This window comes from Astatotilapia calliptera, chromosome 6, assembly GCF_900246225.1.
Source record: "Astatotilapia calliptera chromosome 6, fAstCal1.2, whole genome shotgun sequence".
NCBI lineage: Eukaryota > Metazoa > Chordata > Actinopteri > Cichliformes > Cichlidae > Astatotilapia > Astatotilapia calliptera.
The window spans coordinates 5,290,237-5,303,328 of record NC_039307.1 but is presented as its reverse complement, the minus strand read 5'-3'; the positions used below and the strand labels follow the sequence as shown (position 1 = coordinate 5,303,328).

Sequence of the window (13,092 nt, the reverse complement as noted above, 5' to 3'; positions counted from 1 at the left end):
CTGGCGAAACTTCCCTTTCTGTCAGTGTAAAGTTTAACTATACATTTAATTCCTGAGATATTTTATTAAAGGAAAAAGAAGTGAAGGAAAGAAATGTGTCAGCACAACTATTTGGGCTTAAAATGTAATAAATAAATATGTAAAACTAAAGAAGAAAGTAATAGTAGCGCATTGGGCAGTGTCCTGTAATTTTAAAAGTCCCAGAACATGTCCTTTTGAAATTTCTTTAGCCCAAAGTAAAATAACAGGAGCCTTTCAGTTATTTAGTTACTTTGGTATAGTGTGAAAAGCTGTGGGGAAGGTCTTTATCAGTAGGAAAACCTATAAAACGTATTAAAATAGGTTTAAAAGTCAAAATATTTAAGCCCTACTTAACATTTTCTAAAGCAATTTAGGGGCTAGAGTTTTCCCGGACCAGTTCTGGTCCCTGGGCCTTATGTTTGACACCCCTGCTCTGGACATTTTGAGTGAATTGTGTTTTTGGATAATATTATTTATGTCATTATATTTCTTTAAGACTACAAGTGCCATCTGACTTTACAGACAAATTATTTTTTTTAGCTCAGTTCAGTTATATTAATGTAGCACCAATTCAGAACACAACAGTTGCTTCAAGGTGCTCGGTCTATTCCCAATGCTAACATGTTTGCTGTGTCAAAGCTACAAAATGTTTAGTGGTTATTACAGTGTTTCCCACACTTTAGTTGGCGAGGCCACCCAAGTATATTATCAGACGCCTGTGTATATTTTGTGACTTATTTTGGATTATTTGTATTTTCCACTGTATTTTGAGAGTTCAGTCTCTGCTCACAGCCTTTCCTGTCAACAGCAGCCACAGTCTTTTGAGAGACAAGAGACTGTCGTGTAGGGGTGGGTAATATAGCTTCAAAATGATATTGCAATGCTTCAGTAAATTTGCAATAAATACATTTTCAGTGATAAAAAAAAATCAAACAAAATAACAAAAAAAAAATACTGCGCAACAGTTGGGGAGTGCAAATTAAAGGTAGCAGGATTTAATAGTGCAAGTATAATCAAAGACATTTTCCATCCTTTTCCAATGAGTTTTTGCGTTGTTTTCCGATGTCTAAGGAGCTTAGAAAGAAAAGTGTCTGGACTTCTTTAAGTTGCTTGAAGACGTTTCACCTCTCATCCGAGAAGCTTCTTCAGTTCTAACATCAAATGGTGGAGAGTCCCATATTTAAGCCCTATGGGAGTGTCCTCCCAGGAGCACAATGGACCCCCTAACGATCCTCTACCTAATCGCACAAGCCAAGGTGTGAAAAGGTCACAATCAGCCAAGGTTTCAGGTGAACTCATCGGCTGTATCCCAATTCAAGGTCTGCAGCCTTAAAGTACGCAGCCTCAACGATCCTCAAGGGCCGCGTACTTAAAGACCGCTAAGGCCGGAAGTGCAAGGCTTGTGAAATGGGACGGTCTAGCCTCCGTTGCACTGCCCAGGTTGCCTAGCAACCATGATACTAACAGCTGGAAACGTGTCATACAGCTTTGTTTGGACAGAAATGAAGGAGAAAATCTTTTGTTCATTTGTTTGTTTCTTTCTACATGAGCTTTGATCATTCTCTGTAAGATTAAGCTCAGCTATTGAACGGCGTATATTTTAAAGTAGAGGCTTTAAAACCAAGTTAGTACAAACGTCACTAATGTCACATAACTTTGCCGACATGTGGCCAACAGTAATGTTTTAATGTTCTTCGTTATTAAACATTTGCACATAAATAAGTGACATAATATTCAGTACTTACTTAAAGTTTACTCTTCGGGCGCCCCTCATTCGCCGTTTTTTTTCGGCAAAATTATCCACACCCACCGCCGCGCTATGCATTCTGGGATACGTTGGGCCACGAAGTCTACACTGCCACAGCCTTAAAATTCAGGGAAATGAAGGACGCATTTCAGGGCCGCATTTCGAGCAACCTTTGAATTGGGACAGCCTTCGGCGCGCCGCTGTGACGTAATCGGCCTTGAAACGCGTACTTTAAGGCTGCAGACCCTGAATTGGGATACAGCCATCGTGAAACCTAGCCCCACCCTATCATGTGATTTCCTAAGGTCAGAAGGCCCAGGATGTGAGTGGGCGTTAAGGCGTCTGGAAAGGGATCTCAAAACTGGATTATAGATGGGAGACAGTTGGTGTCATAAACCACCGCCTCTGTTTTATGAGGATCATTCACAGTGGACATAGATGGCTTCTTTCACTCCTCTTTCAAACCATCTGTCTTCTCTGTCCAAAATGTGAACATTGGTGTCCTTGAAGGAATGACCTTGGTCCTTTACGATGACCTGGATGATTGAGATGTTGTTTTCTGATAATCCTGAGGTCAGAGTGTGAAGTTGCTAAACTGGTTAACACTTTAGTTTAACAATAATTAAACTTATTTAACCTTATAACAATACAGGAGCTTCACAGTAATGTCCAGAATAAAATGTTTTCTACCTGGGATGTTGTATCTGGGGTTGACCTTTTTTGCTAACTGCTTTTAGGACTTTTACGACCATTTGGTTTGGAATCCTATCCTAGACCGATCAGTATGTAACCGCATCCATGCACAGTTTGCTTTGGCTCTCAACACAGCCCCAGAGCTATGATGATGCTTGGTGGTGTCATTTATTTACTTTTTTGTTGCACATCACTGGCTACCAGTGTCTCCACCTTTACGGTTGTACCTCAAGCAGTGAAACAATTTTGTTGTTTCCAGTTTTCCCAGAACCAGTTTTGTGGTGTATTGTGACGTATTGGAGGCTGTGGAAATGTTGCTCTCAGACATGTGTTAGCTTATCTCTTTGTTTTGCTCATAAATGCAGAGCTTTTCTATGCCATTGATGATTAATAGGACATTTTTATATAACAACTAAGAATGTAGTTTTATTGTCATGGACAGTATATACACACATACATTTTTACCATGATATACATGATATTCTTACATCTAGTATTGATTTAAGCGCAATTGCCACTGAGCATCATCCCCAGAGATTAATGTCACAACCCTCTTTCACATCATGGCTATACTACGATTCCCAGCATTCACCCTAACCATATTTGACTGTTTTTTTGTGGAGGCTTGAAATTTGTACACCACACTGCTTTAAGCTGCTAGTTTTTATGATGTCAAAAATTCTTTAGACGACTTCAATGTTTAACTTGTGTGAGAGGTTGACATGGTTCACATGGAGAAGAAGATGATAGAGGGAAATTCTAATAAGCATCTATTGTGTACAATTAAACGAGGCATCTAATGAAAATAAGCTTTTAATGGCCAAAAAACAAAACCAGGAAACAAAAAGACTGTAAGAATATAAACGAAATTACACATGAGAAAATAGAACTAAACAGAGTAGGTTTAAATTGCTAGCTATGACAAACATGTGGAACATCTTCTTCACAGAGGAAAGATCACTATAGATACAAACTCTGCAAAGACTAAGCTGCAGGTAATTAACACAGGTGAAGGACGTTAGAAAAACAGGAAACAAAATCCAGAAAATTAAATGAGAAGATCAACTCAAATCAAAGTAAATAAGAAACAACCAAAAGATAGCTATCATGGCAAAGTGAATGAATAAATGTACATGAGAAAACACAAGTGTGGGGAAGGAGAAGTGCTGCTGTAGCCCCTTTAGTCAGCTTGTGTGTGTGCGTGTGTGTGTGTGTGTGTGTGTGTGTGTGTGTGTGTGTGTGTGTGTGTGTGTGTGTGTGTGTTTCTCTGCAGCATTTCTTACCCTGCCCAGCTTCAGCATTAGGTAAAACTATTCTGGCAGAGATTTTTGTTTACTTCTCTAATTTTATAGCAGACACAGCTATCTGAAAAAAAACAACCTGAGCTAATATATATGTAATTTGATTACTGTGTTAATATTGTAATGATTATAGTGTGTATTGCATATCACAGTGTTGGGGGAAAAAACAACCTTGTAATAGATTTTTAAAAAACTAGGAAATGCAAACAGCACATTTATTCATAGTTTTCAGAGGATGTGTGAGGAAAAGCTCAGCACACCGGCAGTGGCATTTTACTCATTTACAGCCTGAATCATATTTTAGTTTCTAATTAAGCATTGACCGGCTAGCTCATGGTCTTATGGCAGGAGGCAGGACTCAACAAGTGGTAAGTCTGTTGTAGGGCCATGTTTAACTCACATTTTACTACACCAAACTGTAGACATTTTGTGGCATAAATGCATTCAGGGAGTCATACGGCATTAAAAAATGACTTGACTTTTCAACTAAATTTAACCGCAAAGGTTTTCTTCAGACAGATATAAAAAAAAATGCCACTAATGATCCTGATCAATAACAACGGCACAGAGCCAACCTTTTTTAACCTTTTTTGTCTGGATGAAAGCCCACTAACCAATTTCCAGTGGAAGCAAGAGTCAGATTACTGCACAGTCAAACATTTGACAAAAGTGATATCGTGTGCAAAAGGTAAATGTTTCTGAATCGCATCTTTTATCAGAACTAAAGTACATATTACACAAGATGAAGCCTCCATGTCATTGAAAAAATGCATTAAAAATGCATATTTTACTCTAATGTGACATCAAATTTGACCACACCCTATGGATCGCTTTTGAGCTCTTCTAACTCTGTGGAAACGGACAAAATAACAAAGGCAAAAACGTCATTCAACAGGAAAATGACACCATCATGCAGTGTTAATCTAAATAATGTTCTATAAATACATACACATTTTAGCATTGGATTAGAAAATAAGCTCCACTTTGAGCTGTTGCTAGTGTGTGTGTGTGTGTGTGTGTGTGTGTGTGTGTGTGTGTGTGTGTGTGTGTGTGTGTGTGTGTGTGTGTGTGTAAGCACACTGATGAGCATCATTGTATCACAAAATGAATTAAAAATTGTACTGAACTGGATGGTACTTATCAAAAATAACATAACAAAGCAATTGTATCAGGTGTAATAGACAATTTTCTGGTTTCTTCTTTCAGCTCCATTTTTCAGTATCGTTGAGACACAGAGAAAGCAAGAAACAGATGTGAGAAATCTGATTCCTCCCACATGAGCAATAATCTAATAGAACGAGATGGAAGGGGACACATGATTGAGTGATGACATGGTCAGTAGTTGGATGGCTGCAAGACATTCATGGGTGAAAAGGAGGGAGGAACAGAGTTACATGGACAGCACATCTTAGTTCCTGGTTATTTTGTTTATCATGCTTACTCACATTGATGTCATAAATATAATGTAATTAATTGTGGGCAAGTTTAGAGGTGATTCGGTAGACCTGAAGTTATTTTTTTGTACGACGAGTACCTCATAACACCTGTCCCAGCAGCAGGGTTGCCAGATTGGCCCTGCGTTGGAACTCTGCCAGAAACGACATGCAGGTCACTGGGTAGTGCTAATACTTGGCAGTGCATGCTGTTGCTGTCAGTACAGTAGAAGTATTTGTTGTGTTGTGGACAAACCACAAAATTATACAGTGTCTTTTCAGCTCAAATTCCAAACTCTGTTTAAATTTACATTGTACATACATTATTTATTAATGTAAAAACATTTTTTATTCATTGTCCTAAGGTCAGTTCCTGACTGTGTGCATAAGTTCCATTCATAAAAGATGATGGGAATGAAACAACATGTTAAAGCAGGTTCTGAGAGTCGCTTTTGCATCTTAAGCACCTGTTACCTGTAAATCTCCTAAGGCCAGTCTTAAAATCATGGACAAAAATGTCTTTGTGGTTTCTCAACACTCTCCATTATCTGGATCATCTAAAAGTATTGCTTTGGTAATGCAAAAAACCCAACACAGATTCTGGTTGTACTTCCTGGTTTTTGTATTAAGATGATGTTTCCTGAGTAGAGGCTATTACGTGAATCAAAACAAAAACAGCAAAGTCTATCAAAGATAAAGTCACTAGATGAGAGGTGGAATTATACTTTTTAACACTATCAAATTTTAGATCATGGTCCATTATCTTAGCATTATTACTGGCTATCATTAGGCACAGTGATTCAGGTACAAATAACCTCACAATGCAACATGTGATGGACAGACAGGAATAAAAATGGGATAGATGGACACAAATATATGATATAAACATATATGTTTATATTTTACTGTAAAGTAGAGCTCATTGTATCTGGCTGATTCCAACTACACTACTGGTCAAAAGTTTTAGAACACCCCAGTTTTTCCAGATTTGATTGAAAATCATACAGTTTAATCTCTCACTGCACTCTGAAATGAAAGCATGGTACAAATAAGCAATTGGAGTTGAAAAAGAAATCATAGAATGAATATATGGACCAAAATGTATTCTAAACTTTTGGCTCATCAAAGTAGCCACCTTTGGCAGATATAACAGCTGAACACCCGTGCCATTCTTTCTACAACAGAAATCAAATATTCTTTAGAAAGCTCTTCCCATATCTGTTGCAGAAGTCCCCATAAATGTGCAGCACTTGTAGATTGCTTTGATTTAATTCTTCTGTCCAGTTTATTCCAAACCAGCTTGATTGGATTTAAGTCTGGAGACTGTGCTGGCCATTAAATGTTTTCAAGCTTACCTTGTTATATGCACTTGCATATTAATAATCCTCATGCTAATCTATTTCTTTGTTGACTCTTTGTGACCATGTCATAAAAATAAATAAGCAACCTGCAGCAAATATCACACTGACGTATAGTGAAGTCTCCTTAAAACTCATCACATATGGAAACTTGTAAAAGATCACTCCTCATTGTGTTTAAATATACTGGGTAAGCCTAATTTTTTGAAGTGCAGGGCTGATCTTTTAGCTCAATGTTAATAAGATTATCATAGATTTAATGTGCCACCAAGTGAAAGCAGAAGTAAAAAGTGCAAAACACAGAGTTCCCAAACAGGATACAACCCGAGCTGACAGACATGTGACTTGTACCACTACGACACCAAGAGCCTCCGACTCTGTTCCTGTTTGCTGCACAATTGTGATGTATCAAGATGCCAGTGTCCCGTGCATTCTTTCACATTACCATACGCATTTGATTTCCCAAGATGAGCACATGATAAATTCACATAGTTTACTGTATTGTGTAGTAAAGTAGAGCAAAACAAACTAGATCTAAAGAACAACAATCTAGAGGTGTAGTTTCACAATTCAGCCTGAAATATTCCAATAACAGTCCATCCTATACAAATCACACGACTGAAAATGGATAAAATTCCTATTTTCTTAACTTTTCATTACGATAAACCAGGAGTTAGAGCTTTGAAACACTAACAATGGAGCTAGAATATTTATGAAAGAGATATTTGACATGTTGTATCATTGATGAGAGAGGAAAGTACAGTCTCAGTTTCCTTTGCTGCCTTGATTTCTGCCTTGAATATGTCCATTGGAAAATAGATTTTTTCCTATGTTTTACTGTAGTGAATTTAATTCCCTGGGCTTGTACTTCATCAGTATACTCAATCAAAGCTACTTAGGAAGGAAACCATGTTTATGGGATTAGAGGGGATTGGATGTAGATGAATGCTTTGTCCCAGTGTTTGTATTTTAAAATGCACAGACATTTGGCTACGATCCATCCCTGATTAATCTACTTTTAGAAGTAAGTCACTGCTCTGTAAATCCATTACTTCAGTGTCTCGGGGTCTGTACCTTTTCTTATGTAACCATTTAACTTGTGTGATCTTCGTGCTGCTGCGGTTCTTGGGTTAGTCAGTCCCTAGCAAAGCTGAGTACACTTCTGTTTTGGGTCTGTGCAACCTGAGAAGTGAGATACTGCAGATGAAGCAAATCGGTAGAGTGTGATATGGAATAGCGAGAAGTGAGGTGCCGATAGGATGAGAACAGAGGGAACAAGAGGAGGAGAGAGTTATTCACAGACAGATGGATGGATAATGTACTTATGAGTCAAGATCCCCCAGGAGCCACTGCTGTCTGCTTATGTCACTCATCACTTTCATCACTAAGCCCGCCTCCTGTCTCACCTTCTATCACACTTGCCTGTCTTCTGCCCTTTCATTTACTTTCCTGTACTTGTCACACATTTCCTCCCGTCTCCTCTCCTCTCTAATCTTTTGTTTCCTCTATGTCCATCATTACGCCCATCTGGGGGAAATTCCTTCCTGCAGCTGCTCACTGGGAAGGCCTTGTGAGATTATTCACTCATTGATTACATCTCTGAGTCCAAACTTTATTCATTAATTCATCCATCCTTCTGCTCATCACCTTGTCACAGGGCTAACTGTGCTTTACGTCATTGTTCCATTCAGAGCATCTCCTTATCCATTCATCAACCTCTCCAGTTACTCATTGATTCTATATGAAATCATTATCATTAATACATTTCCAAAATAAATCAGTCATTCATTCATTTGTTCACTTTTTCATTCACCCCTGTATCATTCATAGTAAGTAAGGTGATTCTCCATGAATGCTTACTGTCAGAGAATCTCTTTCCCAGTCATAGTCAGTAGGTTCAGCCCGTAAGGATGTGAAGGGGGTATAAGGTATCAGCTAATGCCCAGGTCTTTGTCTGACTGCTTCAGTCATCTGGGAGGAAGGTTGTGTGTGTGTGTGTGTGTGTGTGTGTGTGTGTGTGTGTGTGTGTGTGTGTGTGTGTGTGTGTGTGTGTGTGGTTAGGGAGTGAGGGAAGCCAGATTTATGGTCCCATGTTGGTTTCCATTTGCATAGCTCTTTGGTTGTGCAGAGAGAGGGATTGTGGGAATTCAGCCAGTGCAGAGGTAGTGGAGACTCACTTGTGTGCACTCCTCCAAAAAGCCAACAGAGCGTTGTGCATAGGTAGAATCCTGATTGGTTGAAAATTGAAACAAAAGGGGACCACAGAAGAAGAGCCATGAAATGGCACTCTATCAGCAAGAAGTTCTTCAAATATGGTGACTGTTGTCTTTTCTGTGGCAGGGGCTAACAAAGGACCAACAATGGCACAAACATGAGCACATGTAGCACAAATATACTGGTCCACATTCCACACAGTATCAACACTGCCACTGGGTGACAGCTAACAGCTACAGCATGTAGATGTGCATCTGCAAAGCTCTGCCTAGCATCTTCAGGTGCTACATTTAGGCTTTTTGAAAACCTGTTACTTTTCTTAAAAGACAATGGATACACCTTTCATCACACAATTAAGTGTGTTACATTTAATTAATTTAATTAAATGTGTTACATTTAATTGTATCAGTGGAGCCCAACCTATGGAACTGTTATTTTATGTAGGCACATGATCCATTTACACGATAAAAGCAGATCTGTAATCTGTAATGTTTCAGATGATATTTCCTACACATCCACTACAAATCTCATGTAGTTTGAGCTATTTAAGTTGTGTAGCTCGCCTCCTCTTCAGACCACTTTGTAACCCACCTTTACCTCAGCTCCTCCTGTTCATGATGTGCCTGACTTAATTGCTGTCAACACTACAGTTACTGATGACTGATCTTGTTTTTCTCACCCCGTTGCTTCACTGAATGCAACATTTCCTTTTGCTACTATCATCTGCCTGCACTGGATTTTATAGCGGCATGTAAGAGATGCATATGGTGGAGATCTGCTTTACGAACACCAAAATTGACTGGCTGCAGCATGAGTAAATGTTTTGTGACCACTTTTGTAAGGTGCAGCCATTAGGGAGACAATCCAGAACCCCTGTTTTGAGGAGACGTGTATTTTAACTTTCATTCAACTGTTACGAGGCATCAGCAGCAGAACTTGATATTCTGTGTCAGCAAAGTGATGTCATGCTGCTTTTCTTTGCTGACATGTTGCAGAGGGAATTGTCAGGAAGAAAAATGCCTTTCTTACTCTTTTTTTTTTCAGCCTGCTTAACATTCTTCTTAGAACTGACTCAACTTTCGCACGGGTTTTCACACAAAACAAAAGCTAGAATGTCCAAAATTGTGGAGATTTCCCCAAGTCTGTAGGTCTTAATGAGCTCACACGTGCATGTAAGCTGATATTGTATTACCTCAAATACTGTATGGCTCCACAGAGGCCCATTAACTTAGTATTGCATCATAGGCCCGTGCATTAGTCTGACCGAGCCCCGCAGACGCCAGAGGTGTCCCATGTCCATTACATCTCTCTCACCAACCAACAATCATTTATAAGTACCACCTGTCTCACAGCAACACAACAGGGACACATTTAAGGGAAACACCATTGTTATTGGAATGATAAACTACCAATATTGATGTTTATTGAGGCACCATGCAGTAAGTGATTGGTTCATAATTTGGGCTAAGAGCCTTTTAAGTAGCATGATGCAACAAGTAACATCATTGCTGGCCTCAGTTGAAATATTAAATATCTAATACCCAGTGTGTGTGTGTGCTTGTGTGCGTGTGGGTACTGTGTCTCCACTTACTGTTTTTCCTTTATTTTTTTGCAGGGTGTTTTCATTGAATTTGTATTCTGCATACACTAATGTAATAGAGTCTGATTTGTACCCCTAACATCATCATATCACAGCACAGATTTACGCATAAGCACACAAATGCCATGTGCAGGATTGTTTGCATCTGGAGTGTAGTCTTAGTGTTGCAGCTGGGCTTTCTTTAACACGAAGCAACAAAAGCTGAAAACTGTAACTCTGATCAGCTCCCTGGAGCTCTGGCTGAAGAGGGATTGTCTCTCCTGTCATGAGAGTGATTAAGGGCTTACACTCTTACATTTCATTCTAGTCAAACATGTGCTGCAGCTTTGCCAGGTATTGCCTCTTGTGTTTGCACACTTTTGTGAACGGTGCTTGTGGTCTTAGGCTTGTTTGTCACGTTCACCTAGAGGGAAAACAACCAGGAAGCTCTCCAGCCTCCTGTTTAGATTCTTTTATGAAACATTTACATTGTACATTGCATATTTGTTTAATGTGGAGCCATTTAACTAAATCTACGACACAAATGGCTCCTTTGATCTACAACCCCTGCCAGGTAAATGGAGGTGCAGGACAGGAGCCGCTCCCCGTCTCGCAGGACCAGCCGAGTAGAGCAGGTAGTGGGACGATGGCTGAGACGGTCCAGAGACTTGGGCAGCAGATCTCACTCTCTGAGCAGGTATTATGTCTTTTTTTTGTTTTTTGTATAAATCCATTATTTTACCATTTTTACTATCTTTGATATATTTTGCCTTGAGATGCACCTGTCTACAGTCATCATCAAAGGAAGCCCATATTTGTAAAACCTTCTAAAACAGGTTCTCTCATCCAGTAACAAATAAATTAATGCTTTAATTTGTGGCTTTTCACAATTATTTCCTTGTTTTTGTTATCCCCACAAATATAAGGCTGTTCACAGTAGTACTGCTCTGTGAGAAATACAGATACTGCAGTAAGATGTCACTCCTGAATTACTCCTCCAGGGATCGGGCTGCAGCAGAAGGGAAGACAGCAGAGTCCAGTAGCTCTGACCAGAGGAATTATCCCTTCCGCTTCAATATTCAGATCCAGCGCGACCCAAACCTCAACTCTCATGGCCTCACGCTTTCCTCCCAGAACCCGATTCTGGTGGAGGAGGTCACCTCAGGTAACGTTTGCAACAGCACCGTTCTAAGGAAATAGCCGTGACACAGATTTCTGAACTTTAAATCAAATGGGTCTCTATACTAAACCTTGTTGTGTTTATAAATAGCTATTCTATGCGGTGATCTGTAGCCCTCTTGTCCCTAAATCTACTGCAGCACTTTTCACTACCTTGGGAGTAGAAGGAGTGCATTATTAGTTTGAATCAGGGCCTTTTGTTTTAAAGCTGACACTGCATGTTCACCTGAGCCCTGCTATAGGAACCTCTTCACCAGCTTAGGCTTCTTCTCCCACAGAGACTTCATCCTACCTGCCAAGAGTCAATTTCTATTGCCACAGTCTGCAGAGCTCTAGTACTTTGTCAATGTCTCCCACCTAAAATCACACCTTTATTATTCTTTCTGTAGGTGAAAACTTACGACAGCGTTAGCCACTGTACACCTCATGAGTGGAGAGTAGCAAAGAACAAGTAATTCCACAGCCACAGCATAAATTAAAGGATTTTGGTATGTAAACCTACAGAATCATCATTTAATGCACCTCTGGTTTTATTCTACTTTATGCTTGTATAAGCTGCTATTACTAATATGTTTAGGACTGATATGTTTACTCAGCTAAAAGCTTTACTGAAAACGAGGCTGTGATTGTTAGGAGGTAAAATACTGTATATACAGTTCACTCAGGAACAGAATATTGTTTGGCTCATTCTCCCTGTTGTCTCTAGAACCATGCCCTTATTTTGCATAAAGTAAATCTCCTCAGCAAATGAAGGCGTGGAGCTGTGCCAGACCCCTGCAGGCCTCTGGCCAGTGTACTGTGCAACACAAACTGACAAAAGTGAAGCCTCCAAGGCTGCAGATACTGCATACATGCACACAAAATTATATTAACAGAGGAAATGAACTGTGGTGCTTATGTGTTTGTGTGTGTGTGTTCCAAAACACATTTGGAAGGATTCAAGGAAGATGGCGTTTTTAGCCCTCGATTGAGGCTCTCAGGGAGCACATACATTCGGACGATGCACTGTCTCCAAGAATCACTTCCAGGCAAATGCCTGATATGCAATAGACGGATATGACTAAGATTAGAAGTATGGTTCGGGTTTCAAAGAGGTGGAATGTGTATGCAGCTGGGGGGTGTGGTTGGAAACCTTAAATCAGTCCTCTTAACTAAATTAATTTACAGAGATGTAAGGATTTGCCAGCACATGCTGCACAAAAGGCTTCCTCAGTCAGAACCTCGTTTTTTCCCTCTGGCAATAGCCTGCTATAAATCACTTCTAAAGCAGAGGTGAAATCTCTCCTTTAATCAGTTCCTTTTTAGAAGTCTGACGTTTAATAAATGTATACAGAATTTTTTTACGCCACACTATTAATCACAAAAAATAAAAAGGAAAATTATAAATATATAACTGGATGAAAAATTTTTAATTTCAACAGCACAACAGATTTTATTTCGGTTTGATGACACCATTCAAAATTGTTTTGCATATTTTTAAAAAAAAGAAGTATTTGTGAAAGAGATTTATCATGGAATCTATACAATTTTGTAAAGTACCGAGTACACTCCATGATTCAGTAGCGTG

General features: G+C 39.4%; 1 protein-coding gene across 2 annotated transcripts in view; it reads left to right on the top strand.

The window, feature by feature from the left end:
* The window catches only part of frmpd1a (FERM and PDZ domain containing 1a), a 50,415-nt gene that overhangs the window by 12,805 nt on the left and 24,518 nt on the right, over positions 1-13,092 (top strand). For both annotated transcript variants that reach the window (XM_026169863.1, XM_026169862.1), the window contains exons 3-4: positions 10,921-11,043; positions 11,348-11,511. In XM_026169863.1, coding sequence (XP_026025648.1) covers positions 10,925-11,043; positions 11,348-11,511 — 283 coding nt within the window. In that variant the 5' untranslated portion in view covers positions 10,921-10,924. The remainder of the gene's footprint in view (positions 1-10,920; positions 11,044-11,347; positions 11,512-13,092) is intronic.